We start from the raw sequence: 24,310 nt of genomic DNA, 5'->3' as shown, positions 1-24,310 counted from the left end.
TTTGAATTCAATTGGCTTTTTCAGGTGCAGGACTCTCAATGCTAGTCTCCACGGGTAAAGCTTTACTTGGTCTCCTAGCTAGACTGTGTTCACTGCCGCCCTTGTTTCAGTACCAGGACTGTTTGAGTGTGACTTAATCCAGTGTGATTAACTCTAATCCTAATCCAATGGTCTTCAGCGATTAACACTGCTCACATTTTCCTGTTTGTTTCAGAATCTTGTAGATTCATTCATAGCTCTTTGTTTTTTGTTTTTTATTTCTTCATCTGGTTTTTTTTCATTTAGTGCCATTCATTCCATGGTGTGACGCATGGTTATAAGATAGTGGTCTTTCCACAGACGAATGAAGTTAGGGCAGGTTTCATGATGTTATCCCCTTTTGAAAAGGACGTTATTGTATAGGATTAACAGATTTGAATAAAATCCTGGACATTAAAATTTTGGACGTTTTGGATGACAGTTATGTCCTAGAGAAGAACCTGATCTGAAGCTGTTATGCTATCCTTGTAAGGGCGGTTGGGTAGCCTTGCAGTTATATGGTGGGCTCATACCGCCAAAGGGCAAGGGTTTGATTCCCAACATGTTGACAGTGTGTGAAGCCCTTGTGTTCCCTGTTGTGATATGGCTGGATCATTGCTTCCGACCAGTGTAACTGTACTCAAAATGTTCCAGGGAAAGACTGGTTTAAGTCTTGTTAAGAGGAACCAAAACGATGGTTTGATGTGAGCAATGTCTGCCAATGAAAAGCAGTGTGACCACCTGTCAGGACCAGCTCAGATCAGTGACCAAACTCTCATTTGACGCTAGTGGTGACCCAAGGTGATGGTTACCATGCAAAGAGTTGCTTCCCTTAGACATGCCAGGTTCTGCTAGCCTTGGGTTCGAACCCCAGATTTGCCTGGATGATGGTTCTTGGTTTTCAGACTTTCCATCCACTGGCACACTTGGGTGTAACTGAAAGTCTTTTCCAATGACTTTTAACTCCCTCGTTTATAAGTGCGTTGTCCAATGCTGGCTCTGTCCAACCCCGGTGTCACTGAACCTGGCTGGATAGATGTGATATAGCTGACACTGTATAAAACAATGATGTCATACAATTTCTTTTCAAATAACCCTTCAAGTCATCTTCTTGTCTTCTTAGTTTCGTAGTCTTAGAGAATAAAGATATTCCTTATCAGTGTTAAGGATTAGGGATCTAAGTCAAGGGGTGCTTGTCATTATGTTAAACATTAATGATTCATGGGTCTGCAGGTTTGACACTTCAGCCCCAAACAGACCCTTTAACCCCTTCTACCAACTCCTGAAGGTCAGAGGGGTAGCCCAGTGGATAAGGCGTTAGCTCGTCACACTGAAGCCCTGGTTTCGACTCCTCAGATTGGTCACTCACTGACACTTGAAGGGATATGATGAAAATAAGTTTAAAAACCAATAAGTATCTCATTTTACAGCAGAACTAACATGCTGTGTGAGTCTGATGTGAATGTTCCAACCCAGGTTAGATCCTGCCCTCACTTTCGAGGAGTTTGCATGGGTTGTTTTTGTGACGTTGTCATGTGTAGATTGTGATAGTTTCAGCATATTAATAAATTACTCCACTTGATGAACATGACAAGCATGTTTTGATGTGTTCTTCCTCCCTTGTATTCCAGTAACCGTGACGCAATCCATCACACAATATGATATTTCCAAAACTTGTAAATAACTGCTGCTTAGATAATGTGGAGGCGGTGGGGTGGCCTAGTGGTTTAAGCGTTCGCTCGTCATATTGCTAAAACCTAACTCACTCACTCACTCACTCAGATAATGTAGAGGCGGTCGGGTGGCCTGGTGGTTTAAGCGTTCGCTCGTCATATTTCTAAAACCAAACTCACTAACTCACTCAGATGATATAGAGGCGGTCGGGTAGCCTAGTGGTTTAAGTGTTCGCTCGTCATGTTGCTAAAAGCTGCGTAAAACCAAACTCACTCGCTCACTCACTCACTCAGATGGGGGCACGGGTGGCCCAGTCGTCTTAGGCGCCGGGATTCGCTGTGCAGAGTTGCGTCCCTTGGGCATGCCAGAAACCTATGATTGTGGGTTCGAATCCCAGTTCGCCCTGATTATGTTTCTAGGTTTGTCAGCACCATACCCGTGCTCCTGGGTTTTACCGAAGTGGTAAACGTCTGAGACCTGCATCACTTCGGGCTTTCCTCCCACATTTAGCTGACACGCCGTGATATAACTGGAATACTGTTAAAAGCGGTGTTAAACCAACTCACTCACTCACTCACTCAGATAATGTAGATGAGGGTTTTAGTTTCTGCTTAATTTAGTCAATATTAGACTTGAATGTACTGATGCTGGTCTCCAAGTCTTATTTAGAACTTCTTCAGGGATAATTAACACAGCTGATTGATCAGTGTAGCACTTTGCAGAAGAATTCTGAATATCATCACTGACCCTGAACTTTATTTCTTGAAAATGCCCTTTAAGGTGATGCTATCCTCGTTAGATATCTCATCCTGCTCCACCACCATCTTGAATGCTCTGGGTCGGATTAACACAGGCAGTAATCACTCTCACATTTGGCCCGCAGTAATTTGACCTCCCTCGAATTGGTCCTCTTCAGGCCTGGCCGTTTGGATGGAAGATCACTGCGTCCCAGGTGGGGAGGAGCCCACCACTCAGAGCTTGCTTGATAATGAGAGCAAGCGACTGTTGGAGCTGGTAGTTCATTATCGATCTGTGTTCCTCGGTTAGGTAGTGGTGATATTGAGCGTTTTCTTTCAGTGCAATCCTTTGGGTACTTTTCTCAACATCTTGGCACATGTTTGTTGGACAAATCTTTGACCCAACATCGTTAAAATAATTAGCTTATTGCGCTGGCGTAATTCTTGTTTATGGACGTCTGGAGTTATTAGCTGGTGTTTGGATCATGTCCTGAATGAGTTTATTCATGGGAATTGATTCTTTATGGTTGATGCTCCTATTTATGAATATTGACAGATTGGATGGGGCTTGATGTAAGCTTCGTCAAGAGGTCTCAATCTGTCTGGCTTTTTGCCATGGCAGTGTTTGTCAGAGGGCTCTTTGAGATCCGTGTGCAGAACTCTAGTTTATGGAAAGTCTTCCTGAGAAGTTGGATTTGTTTCATATTCAGAGTACTGCATCCCACAAGATTCTATTTATTTATTGTCTGCCACAGAAATTCCCAGTAAGAAATGTTGGCCCAGCTTCAAAACTGGTTGTTTAAAGTCTGTTCTGTAAGTTGTAAAATAGCGTTCTCTGTTTCACGTCTTATGTCTCCCTTCTGATATTCACTAGCCAAGTGGGTTGTGGGTTTGCCGTCTTCACTACAGGTTTGAGTTTTGGTTTCCAACATGCATACCATATCTGTGTCTACACATCACAATACTGTTTCTCTTCAACCCTTCAATCTATATAATGAGGCTCACTTCCTTTTGTACTCCCTGAAGGGCAATTTCATAAATTTAATATGAAGGTAGTTTTTAGTGTTTGAGCAATTGCTTTTTGGTGTAGCTATCTCACAGGCATCTTGATGAACACTTGTTGAAGTTACAGTGACCTTCACACTTGACTACCGTCGGAGCCAGTCGGCTGGTGATGCTGACAGGGGAATAGATGTCCTTGGGGTTGCACTTGTACACGACAGTGTGTCAAGATGATACGATCATCACAGGCTACATGATACATCACACTTACCTGTGCTTGTGGGTTTTGGCATGACCTCCCACATTTAGCCATCACATCAGACCGCCCCCATGGTAAGTGGATAAAGTGTCTGCCCAGAGACCGACTCCGTGGCCTAGTGAATTGAGCGTCTGCCCAGAGACCGACTCTGTGGCCTAGTGAATTGAGCGTCTGCCAAGAGACCGCCTCAGTAGCTAGTGGGTAGAGCGTCTGCCAAGAGACTGCCTCAGTAGCTAGTGGGTAGAGCGTCTGCCAAGAGACCGACTCTGTGGCCTAGTGGGTAGAGCGTCTGCCAAGAGACCGCCTCAATAGCTAGGGGGTAGAGCGTCTGCCCATAGGCCGCCTCTGTGGCCTAGTGGGGAGAGCGTCTGCCAAGAGACCGCCTCAATGGCTAGTGGGTAGAGCGTCTGCCAAGAGACCGCCTCAATGGCTAGTGGGTAGAGCGTCTGCCCGGAAACCGCCTCTGTGGCCTAGGGAATAGAGCGTCTGCCAAAGACCGCTTCAATAGCTAGTGGGTAGAGCGTCTGCCAAGAGACCCCCTCAATGGCTAGTGGGTAGAGCGTGTGCCCAGAGACCGACTCTGTGGCCTAGTGAATAGAGCATCTGCCAAAGACCGCCTCAATAGCTAGTGGGTAGAGCGTCTGCCCAGAGATCGACTCTGTGGCCTAGTGGGTAGAGCGTCTGCCAATAGACCGCCTCAGTAGGTAGTGGGTAGAGCGTCTGCCCAGAGATCGACTCCGTGGCCTAGTGGGTAGAGCGTCTGCCCAGAGATCGACTCCGTGGCGTAGTGGGTAGAGCGTCTGCCCAGAGATCGACTCCGTGGCCTAGTGGGTAGAGCGTCTGCCCAGAGGCCAACTCCGTGGCCTAGTGGGTAGAGCGTCTGCCCAGAGATCGACTCCGTGGCCTAGTGGGTAGAGCGTCTGCCCAGAGGCCAACTCCGTGGCGTAGTGGGTAGAGCGTCTGCCCAGAGGCCAACTCTGCCCAGAGACCATCATACCAATAGATGGAACTTGTTGTTACCCCGTTTGTTGCTCAGCATGAAGGGGATAAGACAAGGGCTGGTTGACTCAGTCAGTATACTGTGTCTGGAAGGTGTATCCATGTTAAACTATAGCAGTGTATCACAAACACTCTATCTCTTTTTCCTCACATGATTTTCCGATATTTGTCAGAAGCGTTACGTCAAATCGTGCATGTCCAAGCTGTTTTAGATTATTAAATGATTTGGGGATAACTTTATAGCTGATTAGGTTGTGGTTTCAATTAACCAGTAGTTGTTCATTCCTAGAATATCGTACAGCTATTAATATTGTGAATTCAATTACACATGCTTGTTATTGAATTATATCCTTATGATGCTAAATCTACAGTAACCGTACAAAGATGTTCAGCGGATCTAAAGCTTTACCCACACGCTAATTGTTTAACATGGTTTAGCTCTCAGGAATATGTAGAGTCAATTTCTTGGATGGAAATTCATTATGGGTACTCTGAGCAGGATGTAATTGCGGCTATTTAGCCATACATTTATATAAAGCATGTTAAGAATAACCACAAACACAAGGGATTCAGTTAATATTTAGTGGCGCGTGGCCCATATTTTAGCCATATAACGACTGTACACAAACTCTTAAAAGATCCACGACTATTAGGATAAAATTAAAGATTGAAAAGTACTGAAAAACAGCATGAAAATTTGGCAAGTGGATATTTGATCTCCAGGCAGATTGTCAGAATGTCATGTCAGTTTGGAAGAGGGTGGTGGGTAATATTTGTTTGTTTGTTGTTTAACGCCGCACTCAGCAATGTTTCAGCTATATGATGGCGGTCTGGACCAGACAATCCAGTGATTGACATCATGAGCATCAATCCACACATCGGGGAAACGCCAGAAAGCTATGATTGTGGGTTCGAATCCCGGTTCGTCCCGATTATGTTTCTAGGTTTGTCAGCACCATACCCGTGCTCGTGGGTTTCACCGAAGTGGTAAACGTCTGAGACCTGCATCACTTCGGGCTTTCCGCCCACATGAAGCTGACACGCCGTGATATAACTGGAATACTGTTGAAAGCGGCGTTAAACCCAACTCACTCACTCACTCACTCACTTAAAAGATCCATGACTATTAGGATAAAATTAAAGATAGACAGTACTGAACAACAGCATGAAAATTTGGCAAGTGGCTATTTGATCTCCAGGCAGATTGTCAGGATGTCATGTCAATTTGAGAGAGGCTGGTGGGTAATATTTGTTTGTTTGTTGTTTAATGCCGCACTCAGCAATGTTTCAGCTATATGATGAACAGGGATCGATGACATGCTTCAACCAAGTCAGCGAGTCTGACCACCCAATCCTGTTAGTCACCTCTTACGACAAGTTTAGTCGCCTTTTACGGCAAGCATAGGTTGCAGAAGATCTATTCTACCCCAGATCTTCACGGTTCTCTTGGCTAAAAGAATTTGTCCTACACCTGCAAAACTTTGTGATTCACACACGAAATTGTACTTCAGGAGAACTTGTTATGAGAACTGATGATACGTTTTACCAGTTTCTGTAAGGGAAAAGTAGTCCATGTCCGTTTGTGTTGATCAGGACAAAGTTTCTGACAACTTGTATCAGTGGTTCACAGTTATTGTGTTAATTTGATCCTTAGTGGTTAAACCAACCCTCTCACTCACTCACAGCGCTGACAGCTGTGTGTTGAGTTGCTTGCCCTCCTCATCTGATGCTGAGATAAGTCTGTCTACCAGTGTCTGCAAGGTGCTTGTGGATTGTTCATGACAGGGACCATCTCAAAACATGGAAAGTAGTTTAAGGACTTTTCATGAGAAAGGTTTTAATTTGTTTTAAACATTGGTTTGTGTGTAGGTTACTGGGAATATATATATTTTAACGGAATGCCATATGATCCTTTTTGTTGGTTTACAAAACCAATTGACAAAAAAAACAAACCCTGAAATTAGAAAGAAAAAATGACTTCACAAGATATTTTTTTGTCCAACTCTGATTTACAATTAGGGATAGTGAAATTGTTTTTGAAATTTTATTACCGCTGGTTGTAAGAAAAGGTGTATAATGTGGATAAAAATCCTATTCTAACAACAACAAGAAACCAAACAATCGGTATCTTGTTAAAACTTGTTTTGCATTTGTAGAAATACTACAGGGATTTATCTAAGGTTCCAAAATAAGTGCCACTGTTGAGAAAATTGGGGGAAAATGCAATCAAAATTGGAATTTTCTTTGTTTATAAGTAAATTCAGAGGAATTGCGAAATCTTAATTCAAATTGGGAATTGATATTTGCTAAAGACCTGTGGATTAATATTGGCCTTGGAACAGGTCAAGATACCCACCCCCTAGCACAAATCTGGAAATTGAAATGTTTCTCTTTCTTTTCTTTGACCACCTACGTTGAATTTTTAGCCCAAACAATTTGTAAACCAACAAATACAAAGTGAATGGCCTACTTAAACTTGCAGACAAGAGGAGAGTAGAAACTGTGTAAGTAGTTTTGAGATGATCCCCCACACATTTGTCTTTTTTCTGGGTTAGTCATTAGTCTCAGTATCCAGGCTTCACAAGGGAGAAGTAGTTCCGACACTTTGCAGCACAAATAAGCGTTTGACCAGTGTTTCTTTAGGTTTCAGCTGTAAATAATCTCTGAATGGAATAGAGCTGTTGATGAGGTAGCCCGGAGGTAGATAATCGGGTCAAATGCTCTGAAGTTCTACTTCCAGGGACAGATAAAACTGAAGTCGAGAGAGCTCTAAACACTGTCTGGATTTAGACAGCACTGTAAAAAGTTGATAGCCTAATGTTGATTTAACTTGGCATCTGGAGCTGTTTGGAGATGCAGTTCAGTGGTTGTTGGTCTGATGCAGAATGTGATGATAGTGCTGTGGCTAGAAGTCTAAACGTTTGGGATGTCATGTAAGTGTCTGTGCTGCTGTTGTAGAGTTACGACTAACGTAAGTCTTTGTTGAAGGGAAGGCGGTACAACAGTTACGTAGGTTGCTTTGCTGCTGTTGTAGAGTTACGACTACGTAAGTCTTTGTTGAAGGGTAGGCAGTGCAAGAGTTACGTAGGTTGCTTTGCTGCTGTTGTAGAGTTACGACTACGTAAGTCTTTGTTGAAGGGAAGGCGGTACAATAGTTACGTAAGTTTCTGTGCTGCTGTTGTAGAGTTACGACTACGTAAGTCTTTGTTGAAGGGAAGGCGGTACAACAGTTACGTAGGTTGCTTTGCTGCTGTTGTAGAGTTACGACTACGTAAGTCTTTGTTGAAGGGAAGGCGGTACAACAGTTACGTAGGTTGCTTTGCTGCTGTTGTAGAGTTACGACTAACGTAAGTCTTTGTTGAAGGGACGGCGGTACAACAGTTACGTAGGTTGCTTTGCTGCTGTTGTAGAGTTACGACTGCGTAAGTCTTTGTTGAAGGGAAGGCGGTACAACAGTTACGTAGGTTGCTTTGCTGCTGTTGTAGAGTTACGACTACGTAAGTCTTTGTTGAAAGGAAGAAGGTACAACAGTTACGTAGGTTGCTTTGCTGCTGTTGTAGAGTTACGACTAGGTAAGTCTTTGTTGAAGGGTAGGCAGTGCAAGAGTTGCGTAGGTTGCTTTGCTGCTGTTGTAGAGTTACGACTAGGTAAGTCTTTGTTGAAGGGTAGGCAGTGCAAGAGTTGCGTAGGTTGCTTTGCTGCTGTTGTAGAGTTACGACTAGGTAAGTCTTTGTTGAAGGGTAGGCAGTGCAAGAGTTGCGTAGGTTGCTTTGCTGCTGTTGTAGAGTTACGACTACGTAAGTCTTTGTTGAAGGGAAGGCGGTACAACAGTTACGTAAGTTTCTGAGCTGCTGTTGTCGAGTTACGACTACGTAAGTCTTTCTTGAAGGGAAGGCGGTACAACAATCGCAATCAGAATGTGTCATTAGCGTAGACAAGTTACGACAGTTGTATTGCACAAATAGCTCTGGTTCTTTATCAGTGGCGTGGAGTGTTGATCATTGAAGAAAGTATTTGGCTTTTCTCCTACACATCAATCAGCTGGAACATTGTTACCCGTTTGGCCGAGGCTAAAAGGAACTGACTCTTATGAATTGCTGATTCTAATGTTTCTTTTCGTGGAAGTTTGTAATGTTCAGTAGTATAGGGTTTGCATCTGTGCATTAAAATCCAAAACACAGGAAGTAAGTGGAGAACTTTCTTTCAAGTTTTTGTTGTTTTTTTGCTTGAGGTTCATGCCTCGATCTCAGACAGGAAGTACTGTTTGTTTCTTCCAACTTCTTTTGTTCAAGATCTTTGATATGACTGTTATGACTCTGACTTATGACATTTTTGTGTGGCTTTGAGCCAAAAACGTCACGTTTTGATTTCCTGAACTTTTTGGGGTTGGAGATATTGGAGTTTATAAGATTTCTTTAACTTGAGGAAACGAGTTACTGGTTGTATTTAAAGTTGATGAATAAGCTAAAACTCCCTAATCTTGTGGTGCTTCTGACACAGTAATTTAATTTAATCTTTAACAAATACTATTGCCACGAGTGTTGACCACAAATCACAAGGGTATAATGAATCAATACTTGTAGGCGAAGACACTGATAAATTTATAATTAGACAAAGACATAGGGATGGTAGTTCTCCCAGAGAGACCACATGCATCGCTTGACTGTGTGGAAGATGGGCCTTGACGTGAGGGGGGGGGGGGGGGGGGGGGGGTGGGGGATGGGGGCGTCGGTGCAGGCAACACGTCTTCTCTGGGTGGTATGTGTGTTTGAGTGAGATGACACCGATATTGATGTTGCCTCTGTGGAGATTCCGATATGATCAGTGTTCTTGCATCAAGAAATGTTTACGATGTTAGTTTTGGTGTTTTGACAGAAATGATGTACAATTATTCAATAAGATAAATGAGATTGTTTAGAGTTTGTTTTTTTACATAGTGATTATCTTTAAATTATCATCTTCATTTTTTGGGTAGCCCAGTGGTTAAGGCCAGGGCTCCAGTAATAGTTATGCATTATAGGGCGGGGTGAGATTGGTGTTAGGACTGTATCATATTTTGGCCCCAAATGCACATAACATTGCACAACACAGTTCTTCTTGAAGATGATCAACGCCCACGGCGATATTGGCTAATATATTGGCTAGTGAACAATCCCAATTAGCAATTCCGACTGATCAATGTACACAAGACCTATTTATTCGTGTATAATACACACTCGTGTGTAATAAGCACCCTCAATTATGGGCATAAACCACGGAATTTATCTTTCAACTCTGTTTTTTTTTCACCAAAATAATATTCTAATAAGAGCCCCCTATTTCTAATTTTGAGAGTGCCCTTGGCACTTATTACGGTGGAATATGGTATATCTATAAGGTGTTGGGTAATATCCCAGCGTCTACCTTGCCATTGTATAAGCAGCAATTCATTTGTGTCTTATTTCTTGCGATTTTTCATTATTTATAATGTCTGAATGCATGCAGGTAACTTTGAAGATCGCTTATGTGTCACCTGCCTGACTGTCTTGTTGGGATATAAGATTATTTCAAAAACTTATCCACAGGTACCTGACCCATTGTAAACAATACACCCTGAAATCATGACGAAAACCAGAACAAACTAACTTAACATTGTTGTCAATTGTGTGGGTGCCTGTGTGTTTTAATAAAACTTTGTTTTTTAAAATACCTTGCATCACCTGTTTACATTCAAAAGGTATTTTTTTGTCAAAGTGACTTCGGTGTGTGTATGGTTAAAGTCAACACCAACTATTTGCATATTGTATGACGTATGTAGCTTGTATCTGAACTTGAAAACTTGCTCTGGATGTGAGGTCTGGTTCTCTGCAGACCCCGAGGTCAGCTTTCCATGGCAGATTAGAAAGGAACCAACTGGGGAACATGGCAAGCTGGTTCAGGCCGTGGCGCCGTTCATCTGCACCCTGTCTTGCTTCCTCCCGACAAACAGCACTTAAAACTGTGTACACTCTGTCTGGACTTCAGGAACGACTCCGCGGAGTAGCGGGACTTTTGGCAATGTTTTGTTTTGGCTTAACTCCGAATGGGAATAATACCAAATGTGATCGTTGAGATTTAAAAATATGTCTGCTTCCTCATGAAAAGACTGCTCTGACTGGCTGACGGACACTGTAATGAATCAAACGACTTGTCAGTTTTATATCTCGCCAACAATTTTGACTGTCACACATCACATCCAGTGCTTATAGTTCATTTCTAAGTGTATTCAGCAAGGATAATATTTTTGTCCATTTAACATGTATAATATTATGCCTGTTCAAAATTTATTTTCCTAGAATTGTTACATGTTAGTGTGTCGGTGACCTGCTACAAATTTGTTCTGACGTAAACATGACCACTTTGATGTGTTGTTATCCATAGACTGTTTCTAATTTGTCTACTTCAAAGAATGTTTCTAGTTTGTCTACTTCAAAGAAATGTCGATTCATTTAGAGATCTATAAAAGTAACTAGAAACTACAGTGATATTTATAGTCTCTGAAGTCAGTGTTAAAACTATGTATGCTTTGAGCAGGTGTTATGAATGCTAGCTATGAAATCATAGGGATTGGCAACAGTAAGCCTCGATTGTGAGGGGCTTGAGACACATGGAGCTGACATTCCAACAAGCATAGGTAAACAGGTCGCCTTGTGGCGCCAGATCGTGCACTGGGGAACTTGCAAACAATGACGGAGCCATTCACGACTGAACACAATCATATTTCTCCCTATAAGGCAGGGAAGGTTGACGTCACTTTGTTCAAAGTACGTCACACGTGGAATGACTTAACAGGAAGGGGCTAGGGTGTATTTGACTTTGGTCAATTACAGATTGGAGGTGTGAGAAGACTTGCGATCAAGACATCAAAATATACACAGCGGCTAGCACATGTGGTTGTCATAGAGTCTGGTGGGAATGTTGTGGAACGAGATCTGGCAGAGTTTTTTGGTGCAGTGTGGTATTTACCCTGTGAGTTGGGTACAGTGATTTCTATACAGGGTGGGTGGTGCATGGTCACTAGATGCAGTGTTTCTATGGAATAATTCCTTCACCAGGTCGTGAAGTGCGGTTCATATCTTACCACAATAATATCCCTGCATTTCATGTGTAGTGTTGGTTGGAGACGAAGTATTGATGTTAGCAATTAAGGGAGGTCCTTGCGTCCCTTTCAATTTTGGCAATAGTATTTATCACAGGACCCCTAAATTTATCATAATTGACCATTCGGACTATGAAGCTCACCTTTTACTTACAACACTGGATTTCAGTCGTAGGCCTGTGTGGGACAAATTATTATTATGATCATTATTGTTTTGGTTTATTGTTAATGCAGTCCAAATTCCTTGGTTGAATCCATGGTTGGGTGATTTGTTCATCAAACTATAGCAGGCCTTGCGTCTATGAGCACTAACTTGTTATCTCAAACCTGAGGATGTCCTTGAGTAGCCCAGCAGTTAGGGTGTCCTCGGCTACTATGATAGCTGGAATGTTGTTCTAACCTGCATTAAGCCAGATCTGGTTCGAATCGGTCTAAGGCAACCCATGCTTGCCGTAAGAGGCGATTATGATTGTCGTAAGAGGCGACTAATGGGATCGGTTTGTCAGGCTCACTGACTTGGGTGATGCATGTCATCGTATCCCAATTGTGTAGATTGATGCTCATGATGTCAATCACTGAATTGTCTGGTCCAGACTCAGTTATTTACAGACTGCTGTCATATAGCTGGAATATTGCTGAGTGCGGCGTTACACAACAAACAGTCACACATGAAATCCTCACACAAGATCAACGTCACCTCTATACGACCACAAGTAGCTGGTCTCACTTCCTGATTAACAAGATGAGTTGATGGTCTAATTATTTAAAGGGTGTTATTAAAAGTGAAAGGTTGCTTGTAGAATGTATCATCTGATGTCAAGCTTTCAAGTGAGTTGTATGATAAGTTACTTGCAAGATGAAAAATCTGTGGATGGTGTTTCCTGACGCTGTGAAACTGAAGATGACAGTGCTTAGTGATACTACATCATGAAACTCATCTCCTGTTCAATATTTGGTATATCAACATTCTGAACATTGTTGTTGACGTCTGCAGATTCACAAAACCATTAAATGAGTGTATAGTGATACGTTTGATATAACAATATCAAGGCTGCCTTATATTGCACTGGTTGTCGTGTTAATTATCAGCAGTAAAAGCAAACACAGTTCTTACTGTCTAATAGTTGACCCTGGCACCATTGCTGTTTCAGATAAAGATAAATACATTGAGATATATTGTTTAATATTATTTTTTTCAAATCTCTGAAATTAGTTTGTAGCGGAATCCAGTGTTGCTATTCTTGTAAGAGATCCGGGTTCTTCAGTACGGACAAATATGCCTTGATCATCACCGACAGGACGGGTTTCCTTAGGCTGATCTGCTTGAGTAGAAATATGACGGTAGAAAGCAGTGGGGAGACCCAGCTTTCGTTTCCTGGTCGTGAGTCAGATCTAGCTAATAATAGACCTACCAGCCACGCTCTGGTCACACGACTCCACCCAGTGGAGGGACACACCCACTTGTTCACACAGTGTGACATGCCGTTGATTATTGATTATTGTATGTTTGGCTCAACAAACATGTCGAGCCCATCAGATCCATGTTTGAAGTGTGAATACAGTAACACATGAACTGTGTGTGGGAGGGTCCGTCCGTTGGTTGGTGATCAGGCCTCACCAGGGGGTGTCGCGTGTAGGGAGAGTCATGGCAGCCTAGTGAGACTGTTCAAGCATTGAAATCTTTCAAGAAAAGTTTGATGAAAATAATATGTGTCATTGTTTAAGTTATAGTCCTGTACCATGACTGTAGAATATATTTATTTTATGAAAGAAACACATACAAAATTAAGTCTAGCCAGCTCTAGCTGAGCTTTAGATCTAGGGAACATTTTTTATTTATTTTTAGTCAAGAACTGAAGAAGGATATTGTGCAATATAAGATTTCATGAACTAAATGTTAGTCTATTTAAGTTATTAATTGTGAGAGCATCATCATATATTTGTGGCATCCTATTTATTTCATGGTAAGACTAATTATGTTATGAGCTTATGTTTTTTAAAATATATATAAAAATATATGTCTTCATTGATATGCATAATATTCAGGATTTGTTTTTCTAACTTCCTGTTCAGTATTACATGTATCATGTTGTTTTAGCTGGCCTAGAAAATCCAGGAAGTGAAAAGTAAAAGCAAAAAGACTTGCATTTAGTTGCTGTTCAACATGTCATATCCATCATGTCACTGTGACCTCCAGCAAGCACCTGGTTAGAAACTAACAGTTTTTGTCCACTAGTCCTTAAAATGATAACATAGAGCAAAACCCTTAAAATGGGCCAATTTCTACTAGTCCTTACGATACCTTAACTATTGGGCAGTTTGGTAAGGACTACAGGACTAGTGCCAATTTCTAACGGTGAAATTTAGCCCCTGGTTAGGATAGGTGCAACAAGTGCCTGTATTATAGAGGATGTCATGTTTTGTATGTTCATGAGATGTGTTTTTGTATGTCATGGTATTCTACTCAACCTTTGATAGGGATAATCCGATATGTCATTCTATTTTGATACACAGTAAACATGTTATAAGATGTGTATCATGAAAAGTTAAAAACATCCCTATCCAAAGTGGTGTATAGGGGTGACACAGTACATTATTGCATCGTGAGTTTTCATGTGAAGATATGATACACACGTTTTTTTCTGTATCGATACAACACGATACACTTGCTGAAATAGACTCCTTTTACTGAGGTCGTGTTGGTGAGGTCCTGTTGGTGAGGTCGTGAATGAGATCCACATCACAACAGTGACTTTCTCTTACAGTGTTTTTTTATGAAGCATGTTTTTACAGAGGAATGTTTTGTTTTGCAGTGGATCCAGCACTGTGGCCATCGACAACAAGATTGAACAAGCTATGGTAAGTTGAAAATTATTATATATTTTTTGGACCACCTACATTGAATTTCAGGCCAGTATTTAGTTTTGAAAACAATTGAATAAAAGGTATAGATCTTCGTCAGTGTACCCTAAGGACGTGGGCGTTGATCGTGTGTCGGACTCAGTTCCTGTGGCACTTGTTTCACGTGATAACTGTCTACAACATGGATCGGGGGAATGGAGAGACAGGATGCCTCGCTGATCATCATACTCGTCCCATGAAGATTCAGGGTGGAAATGGTCTTTAGCAACCCATGCTTGCTGTAACAGGCGACTAAGCTTGTCATAAGAGGCAACTGACGGGATTGGGTGGTCAGGCTTGCTCACTTGGTTGATGCATGTCATCGTAACCCAATTGTGTATTTCGATGCTCATGATGTCAATCACTGGACTGTCTGGTCCAGACTCGATTATTTACAGACCGCCGTCATATAGCTGGAATATTGCTGAGTGCGGCATTAAAAAACAAACAAAAATCATCATACCCTAACGGCATGGGGCGTTGCTAACTGTCTCAGGGGGGCACGGGTGGCCCAGTCATCTCAGGCGCTGCGAGTCTCTGTGCAGAGTTGCATCCCTTGGGCACGCCAGAAACCTGTGATTGTGGGTTCGAATCCAGGTTCGCCCTGATAATGTTTCTAGGTCTGAGACCTGCATCACATCAGGCTTTTCTCCCGCATTAAGCTGACACGCCATGATACAACTGGAATAATGTTAAAAGAATTGTTAAACCCAACTCACACATTCACTAATTGTCTCAGTCACTGGATTGTCTAGTCCAGACTATCATATAGGCCACAGTCCTATAGCTGGTATATTTGCTTAGTGTGGCATTCAACAACACAGCTGATTATATATGGCTTATAACTGGCTGTTTAGTTCTTGGCTTTCTGGTTTTGAATTATTTTTTAAATATTTCTGTAAATGTAGTCGAATATCCAGAAAGTGGAATTGCAGGTTGGGAGAGTAGTCATGGTCCCAGGTGTCAGTCTTGCTGTGATTGTTGTCTCCAGCTGGCGCTCAGCTCCTACGTTTATTTGGACATGTTTATTGGTTATACTGCAATAACACTATGATTGGTACAAGCAGTTGCAGTATCATCAGATGACCTGGTTTATGAAGTTGGTGTTTCTGGTTCAGTGCACTGTAGTTCAACAGGTCAGCAGATGCTGGTCGTTGATGTAGGTGAACCTAGTGTGTACCAGATGGGATCATTGCTGGTTAAATGACTGACAAATAACTGACAAATAATGTTAGAACACAAAAAAACACTGGGCCGAACTTTAAATTGTGATTTTGTTTATTTTGTACTTTTAGTAAATTCTAAATCTTTTATAAGATCATCCTCATCCAAGTAAATACCTATACACTTGAATTCTTCATCCCAGTAAATACTAGTACACTTTAATTCTTCATCCAAGTAAATACCCGTACACCCTAATTCTTCATCCCAGTAAATACCAGTACACTCTAATTCTTCATCCCAGTAAATACCCGTACACTCTAATTCTTCATCCCAGTAAAAACCAGTACACTTTATTTCTTCATCCCAGTAAATACCAGTACACTTTAATTCTTCATCCCAGTAAATACCAGTACACTTTAATTCTTCGTCCCAGTAAATCCCAGTAAATACCCGTACACTTTAATTCTTCATCCCAGTAAATACCAGTACACTTTAATTCTTCGTCCCAGTAAATACCAGTACACTCTAATTCTTTTGAGTTATTTACCTTTAGAAAATCACAACATGATATAATTTTTTTTAACATGAACACTCTTATTTTTTTTAATAGATTAATTTTGAATTGTTCAAAATCTTATAAGTGTAATTTTCACCCAATTTCATGCTAGTATTGGTTTAGTTTTATTGACAAATTGAGAACTCTAAGACTAACACTTATACACATCTGCATATACAAACAGTCCATGTTACCAGCATGATATTGACCAATAGTAAATTATAAATGAAAGTCTAGGAGTGCTTGTCATCATATCTCCTGTTATTTAAAAGTTAAATATTGAAGGAGGGGGCAGCAGATTTAAGTCCTAGCACAGCACTAGTCCTCACAAAGGCCCCTTGACCTTAGTGTCCAACAGTTGAGATGAGGTGTACTTGTGGTCTGTGACAGTCACCTCTCTGTACTCGGCAGACACTGGACACCGAGTACAGATGAGTGGAGGGGAAACTACACGCAAGTCTCATCATCAACTCATCTCATCAGCTGACCTTTGATTCATTGATTGCTTTGAAGTTTTCAATATAGAACCACAGCGGTAACCACTGCCCAGACCAGGAAAGGGCAATCCTCAGTCTTCAGATCAATAATCTGGCAGTGACGGCTATCATCTGCCGTATATATACTGCATTTATAAATACACATCCGGAGGCCGTGTCCTCACAGACGACACATTCAAGACACAAAGGTGTCGTCTTGTTCCATATAGGGCATTGGGTGGGGTGACTGTGCTGGGAGGCGGGACTTCAGCAACTGCTAAGCAACAGGAAGGGTTACACCAGCGAGGGCCGTCCTTAGGCTAGAGGCTTGCTCAGAGGTATATTTAGATCCCGGTGAAGCGGCTGCATTTATTAATGCTTGGGCCAGCGGAGAGAGAGGACTTGTGATAAGCTGTGTTGTGATAAAGTCTTACTGAGTTTGTATAGCTGGCTAAGGTGAAGTAACTGAAGACACTTGGTAGTTGCTGTTATCCAGTTCGAGAAGTTGTCACTTTAGATTGTCAAAGAACCAGTTACTATGAGTTGTGCAGTTGCTCCTAAGTCGATGACGACAGCAATGTCTCAGAACGCGGTAGGTTACCTGCGACGGGACCCCACTAACATCATAAGGACTCTTGATATGAAAATTGCTGTGAGTAGTGCTCCTGGTCTATCCTCTACTTTCATCTTTTTCTGCATGACTATTTACTTATCATTTTTATTATTTTCACGTTCAAATTCCACTTAACTTTCTGCGTTTTATGTTCTGGATGAATCTAATACTTGCTTCGTAAACGAATGATTTCTTTTCAGTTTAACCTAAACATTGCATCATGCATGACTCATTGATCAATAGTTTAGAAATGCACGTAGCTGCTGTATTTTGTTCAGCAATGTTACTCCATTCACGCATTTGTTTGTCTATGTGTGCCTTGCAGTAAGTGTAGTCCGTGCTGGAGGCCGGGGCTGGCCGTGTTGATAAGGCTGATAACCTCCTCAACAAGCATTATATAAAGTAGACCTGCACTTATATAAACCACGTCCCGAGCTCGCCACCGTAAGTCCATGTGGACTTTGTAATCTGGGAAAAACAGCTTAGTGAAATCTGACTGAGTGTACTGGGAACCTTTTGAGTATATTCATTAGCCATGTTTATGGGTGTTAGTGGTTTATGCAATGTATAATGTTGAAGCTGGTATCTTGGATTAGTGGTTAACCACTAGGACAGGACAGGGCTTGCATATCTCCGAGACAGGACGGTATGTACACCCTGTGTTGTGATGGTTTCAAGGACAAAGGGCAGTCTTATCAGTTGATTGGCCTGTCATAGGCTTTATTGTTACGGGAATCTGAGATCCAGGCAATTTTGTGGAAAATTGATTTTCAATTATTCTTTGTCAACAAGTTAGCATGGCGCTATCAAGCTACAAATTAAATAATTCTCTCTGGAGAAATGTCATCATAAGATAGATTGCTAGAAACTAAACCAAACATATTCATGTAAAGGAAGGACTATCTGTAGTTTGGGCTGACATTACCTGGCTGTGCGCTGAGCACACTTGACCTGGATGAGCTCAAGGCTGCTACATACATACTCATATGTTAAGTGTCATGTAGGTAGCGTGGCTGGAAAAACCCCAGACTCTCTCCGAAATATATACGCAGTGGGGATTTCACAGTCAGCAACTAGGAAGTATGACCTGTTGTTAATAGTAGATGTTCAGTGATGTTCAGTGATGTTCCTTGATGTTTGCTTTATTTGGAAAGTGAAAACTCTCAGAAAAGCTCAATCTCATAAAAGGACTGCACAAAAAAATATTTAAAATCGTTATCAGATAGTAATAGTCATAGATACATATACATGTATAATATAAGCTCAGAATTAAAATAATTAGTTTTGTCAGACCCTGTTAAATACATATAATGTAAATATCATAAGCTTGACTATTTCCTCACATAGTTGTGTACTCAAGAGTTGTGCCTCTGTGTCATACACTGTAAGTGTCCTCAAGTATCGGCAGACTGATAAAACAGGATTTAAAACTGAACTCAGTAAATGTGTATTTTTATGTTCAAACCTGAGACTCATCAAAAACACAACATTACCCTTATTGAATTTATATTAATTAATAAGCCCTGTGCTAAGGAGTTTTAATATAGATCATCTGCACTAAGTGCCTCCATACTTAAAATAGCTCTGTAATTAACAGCAAGCTTACGTAACAGCCTCGTATGGCCATATTTGAATTGAAGCCACTACAACGAACTCTCCGGCAGTGTTATAGCAATTAGTTCAGCCCTCTTTGTAAACACGGGTTTAGTCTTCACAGACTAAGGACTCATCAAATTTGTCGTAATCCATGTCAATGACAAAAACAGCTTCATGCTTTTTTAACACTGCGAGGCTCCAGGCGGAGTTAGCTGTGGATGCATTATGGCGGTTTTGCCAGACAACAGTGAAATTGATTGCTCCTTGTGAAGGCGACTGAACAAAATGCTTGTAACATATGATTAATTTACTGTTAGCCTGACCAGTTTTGCTTTGGTTAGGGGACCCTCTAGGCATCTGAAAAGAAAATCATTGAAAGTTTGTTGTGATTTTCCAGAGTGTGGTCATATTGGATTTTTCTGCTAATGTGTTAAAGGTTCATGAGCCAATATTCTGCAAGTTGGTTAGCCAGAGTTAGCCAAAGTTGTACAATTTCGATTGATTTTCATTTAGAGTAGGTAACAACATTGGATTTCCTGCCTGTTTGACATTGATTAAGAAATAATGATATTTTCCCATTTCCTGGGAAATTCTGTTGCTTAGGAATGTGTTGTGGAAATCTGGCAAAGTTTCAAAGTCCACGTCACTCTGTTGACCTGATAATGCAGAACCAAACTCAGCTATGTGCAAAAACTGCGTTGTTCTAACATTTAGTACAGGAAGTGTAGACTGCAGCATGTGCATTGGATGCATGTCAGTGCAGTGACGGCAACAGGCGGCCGGCGCAACATGTGCAGGTGGTTGGAGGCTAGCCTTGCTCCAAGGCTGTACTGAAAGAAAAGTCCATGGATGTGTAGTAATTCTATCCTCCTCATAGGCAAGTCTAGATATGTGGACAGTAAGGACTCCAGTCTCTTATGGGGACGATTTGTTTAATTTTTACCTTATCTAGAAATAATGATTTAAGCTAATAATTATTGCCTTAGAGACTTGTGCAAGTCTAGTTGGAAGCAGGCACTTCACTGCTGGCTTCCAGAGCTGCCTGCAGCAGATAGTCGACTAACACTGTTGATACTCGGCAGCCTTCCGCACAATAAAATGTCTGGGATGGAGGAGGTTGCGTTTTTTCAAGCATTCGTCAAATGATGGTCGAATGACTGCGGGAGTGCATTGCAGAGGATAGGAAAAAAGTGGGTTTGGGAAATATTTGGATTGCTTCAATCATAATTGCTAGAGTGGGGAATTATCGTGACATCGTTGTTTCATAAGACAGGAAGTCTAGTGGGTGATGAGGTTACTGCTTACCAAGGACACGGGGTCCGCGTCGACCCTCCGCTATGAGCTGACGTAAGCCAGGGTGTTTCTATCACTGGTTTCACAGGGACACACAGACGGGACATTTCCATCCCTCGCTCATTGTCTTGGCAGTTGGATGAAAATTCTATTTCATATAATTTGTTGAACCAGTGTGATTTGTGGAATTCAGCTCAGCTTGAATGACCCTGATGCTTGAGAACTTTATTAACTGTACTTACACATCGTTTTTTAACTCACTGACCCAAATTTCAAATTTTGTTTTGAACATTTAGCAATGGTTCGCCAGTCATCATCAGTTTCAACAATAATGTACAATTTGGCTGTATTGTCTTTCATTGTTCGGAAAGTCATTTACCAAAAATGTTAAAATATTTAAGAATATTCAACATTAAAAATGAGTTAAGGTTAGGTCTTGCCAGGGGTAGTAGGGATGGCCTGGGCTACCGGTGTCCGGAATAGTTGTTTTAACATCAGTTCTTGCCTCAGGCTAATGTCACTTCCATCCTTTATACTACTAGAATAGATCTGCTGGGTCGTCACTCTTATGCAGAAGATAGCTCTATCTGTGTAAGGGCTCTGCTTTGGTCAGTGACAGAATGTCAGTAGGCCTGAAACAGCTTGACAATCAATCACCCGAGCTATTTCTGTGCTGAGTGACACAGATCGGAGAAATATGACACGTCATATTGCTTGACAGGGCATACAGGATTGTCTCCTGTGTAGTACGGACAGGTATTCCCCGTACGTCCCACCTAGCAGTTATTTATGTCTGTAGGCAAGAAGATGGTATGTCTTCTTGTCATGAAAGCCTGGTTTGTCATGTGACTTTGGTAGACAAATGGACCCTCGATCACATGGAGTGCATTTTATTTGTTTAATTTATTTATTTATTTATTTATTTATTAATTGTTATTATCATATCATTATTATTATTATTATTATTATTATTATTATTATTATTATTATTATTATTATTATTATCTGTCCATTAGGGTTGGTATCAAGGACAGTTTTTATAGGCTCACTGTTGACTTGCCTGGCCGACTGGGATACAGTGCTAATTCCATCTATCGGCCCATTGTATAATCAGTCTCAGACTATGAAATACAGCCTCTAATTCACTGGTGCAATAACAATAAGTAGTAGAGCCATGGTAAATGGTCCAGTTTATTGCAAGGAAAATGGTGGGTTTGCTCCTCAAGGACAGACTACATAAACAGTCATTAATCTCCAGCTGAGGAGCATGTCTGGCACTAATGACCGTTTTTACCCATTAGGCGATACGGTCAGGTAAACCACTCAGGGAGATGAATCTAATATATCCTAGATGGTAACTTAACACATTATCCATCATTCCGGTCTAATAGCAGCAATCTTTTCCTCGTTTCTGTCCCAACTCCATGAATTTCATTGAATACTGACCTAGTTTCAAAGTCGTCAATCACTAACTTCGCCTATTGATAGTTAACCATTATCCCCATCTTTAAGACCGACCATGTTAACCACATTCCTCCAACCCCTCATCCCTTCGAGGGACAGGCTGGCCATATAACAGGATCCTGCCCTCTGCAATTAGCTTTATTGGAGTCAAATATTGCTTACTTGTTCTGCACATCCTCTTGTGGCCTCCTTTCCCGCCAGGTTTTTGCCAAGGCAAGAGTAGTCGGTCAACGGGGAGGTGCGGGGATCACACCAACTTGACCGCAGATTATTGATCAGTTTAGGGAAGATTTCCGAGGGAATTGAAAGAGTCTGTAGGAGCAGATAGAGGTTGGCATCGGTTATGGCTGGTCCTTGTGGTTCTTGTGGTTCTCTCATATGATGGAGGTAACGTGGATGTTTGAAAACACGGTGGATGTTCTCGGTGGCGTTCAGTCACTTGGTGGTCCAGTAGTGAACAGTTTGGGATGTGGAGGACGTGTGTTGGAGTGTGGTGTCTGAGGGTTATTGATCACCGCTGCCAAGTTTGCGCTTAAACGTTCTTGTAGGTACTTCATGTATTGGTAATGCCCCTTCCTGCTCATGATGGATGAAGCTGAGTGGGTTTCAGCTGTTGCTGAGCATCCTTAGTAGGGACTCACTGTGTTGATAGCTGGAAGCCACTTTTTGATGCCTTTCAATACTGTCAGGTTGACAACAGAGGTCAAATTTACCAACAATTAAAAGCTTTATGTGTGATTGATAAACATTTTGGATGCTTTTATGCTGTTCTGGTTAAGGAAACTTTCATTGATACTTTCTGACCTGCCTGATTTGGTTGTGTGACATGGCTCTGTCTTACATCTGCTTGTTGTGTTTCAGGACTTGGTCAAGAGTCACCTGATGTTCGCAGTCAGGGAGGAGGTCGAGGTCCTGAAGGAGCAGATCAAGGACCTCATGGAGAAGATTGGCCAGCTCGAGTACGAGAATGGGGTGCTCAAGGCCAATGCCACGCAGGAGACGCTGTCGAAACTGAACCTGCCCAAACCCCAGCCTCCATCCTCCTCATCCTAGCATACCCTGCCCAGCTTCCATGAATATAGAATCATGCATCCACCAAGTTCAGCTTGATAGTTTCAAGCACAGCCTCACGCTGTTAGCTCACGCGTGATCCATGGGATGGGATACTTTGACTGCGCCCAGTCAACCTACTCCCCGCCCCCGCCGCGTGTGGATTGGGAGCATCATTTTACCAGAACTGATCAATTTTCTGTGTTCGGAGAATCATAGAGAACTGTTCATGATATCATCATCATATGGCTGGATCACCAGATGCCACGACCCGGAGCCGTTACAGAGCCTCCTGAACAGGAACCAGCCCTTAGTCTGTGATTGTTCCATCCGTGGTCCTTCACTATACACACAGATCCAAGCTTGGCCTTCCAATTCTCTTACAGTGCTCTCCAACTCCTTGAAATCTTCATTGGGACTTCTGTGGAATCATCCATGTGACTTTACTTAGTCTTTTATGAAATATGCTAAACAAGTATCTTGACTTTTGACTTTTAACATGTCTTGCTTTTCACTGTGTCGGACTTTTATCTACTTCCTATAGACTATGCTGTTCATCATGAAGTGCTTTGAAAGATCAGTGGTGACTTGTTGAAAGTATTGCGAGGATATGGCGAGACTGCCTGTTGGCTGATGTAAGGTCAAGGTCAAGGTCAAGGTCACCATGCTACACCCGTCTGACTGTGATTGGTGGCAGTAGGTCATGTGAGAGCATGGCCTTCCTGCTGCGAAGTAGAACTCGTAGTTAGTGTCCAATTAGTGGTCAGTAATCAGCTGTCCAGCCATGTCCATCTGAGCTCCAACTGGTGGGGCTCTGTAAGGGTTGTGGAGGGGTTCCGTAGAGGATGAAGCTAGGGGACACCATGGGGGAGACGTGACAAAAGCGCCATCGGTGTTGGCTCTGTGTACCATGTGTATCGGGCACTATGTACCATGTACAAGGCCTGTATTGGGCATCAAGTACCTGTTCTGTAAAGGGTTAATGTCTCATACCATGTGCATAACCTGTAATGGGTTAACAAGACACAGAGTACACTACAGATCGACATTCTGATGATGTCCTACGTCTTATGATGATGCAAACCAAGCCGGAGGGTGATGGTTGAAGTGAGATATGAGCTCAGATGGACATGGGTCTTGCAGGGGCTGACCGCCCGTGATCACCGAGTGCTTATGTATATATAGTGTATTATACCCTAGGCTGATGTATCACAATGTATGCATTGCCTATGCTGACTCAGCATAATTTGTATTTTATGCGAGAGTGTATATGTTTTATATTTCACACAGTGTGATATAAGCTTTGTGGACGATAACAAGCTTTAACCCCCTTACGGTGACTGTATATTTCCAATAAGACTTGTGAATCTGTACATAGAGATTGTTCGTTG

The 24,310-nt window shown here is 41.9% G+C and overlaps 1 protein-coding gene across 3 annotated transcripts in view; it reads left to right on the top strand.

The window, feature by feature from the left end:
- Window positions 1-23,569, top strand: part of LOC139448173 (TSC22 domain family protein 3-like) — a 78,400-nt gene extending 54,831 nt beyond the window's left edge. For 2 of the 3 annotated variants that reach the window (XM_071229693.1, XM_071229695.1), the window contains exons 2-4: window positions 25-54; window positions 14,620-14,665; window positions 22,731-23,569. In XM_071229693.1, coding sequence (XP_071085794.1) covers window positions 25-54; window positions 14,620-14,665; window positions 22,731-22,922 — 268 coding nt within the window. In that variant the 3' untranslated portion in view covers window positions 22,923-23,569. The remainder of the gene's footprint in view (window positions 1-24; window positions 55-14,619; window positions 14,666-22,730) is intronic. The other variant, XM_071229694.1, reaches the window with a different exon arrangement.
- Window positions 23,570-24,310: the final 741 nt, after the last annotated feature.

The sequence above is a fragment of the Haliotis cracherodii genome, unplaced genomic scaffold (genome assembly GCF_022045235.1).
Source record: "Haliotis cracherodii isolate W230 unplaced genomic scaffold, xgHalCrac1.p SCAF_7, whole genome shotgun sequence".
Classification (NCBI taxonomy): Eukaryota; Metazoa; Mollusca; class Gastropoda; order Lepetellida; family Haliotidae; genus Haliotis; species Haliotis cracherodii.
This window is presented reverse-complemented; position numbering and strand designations above follow the sequence as displayed.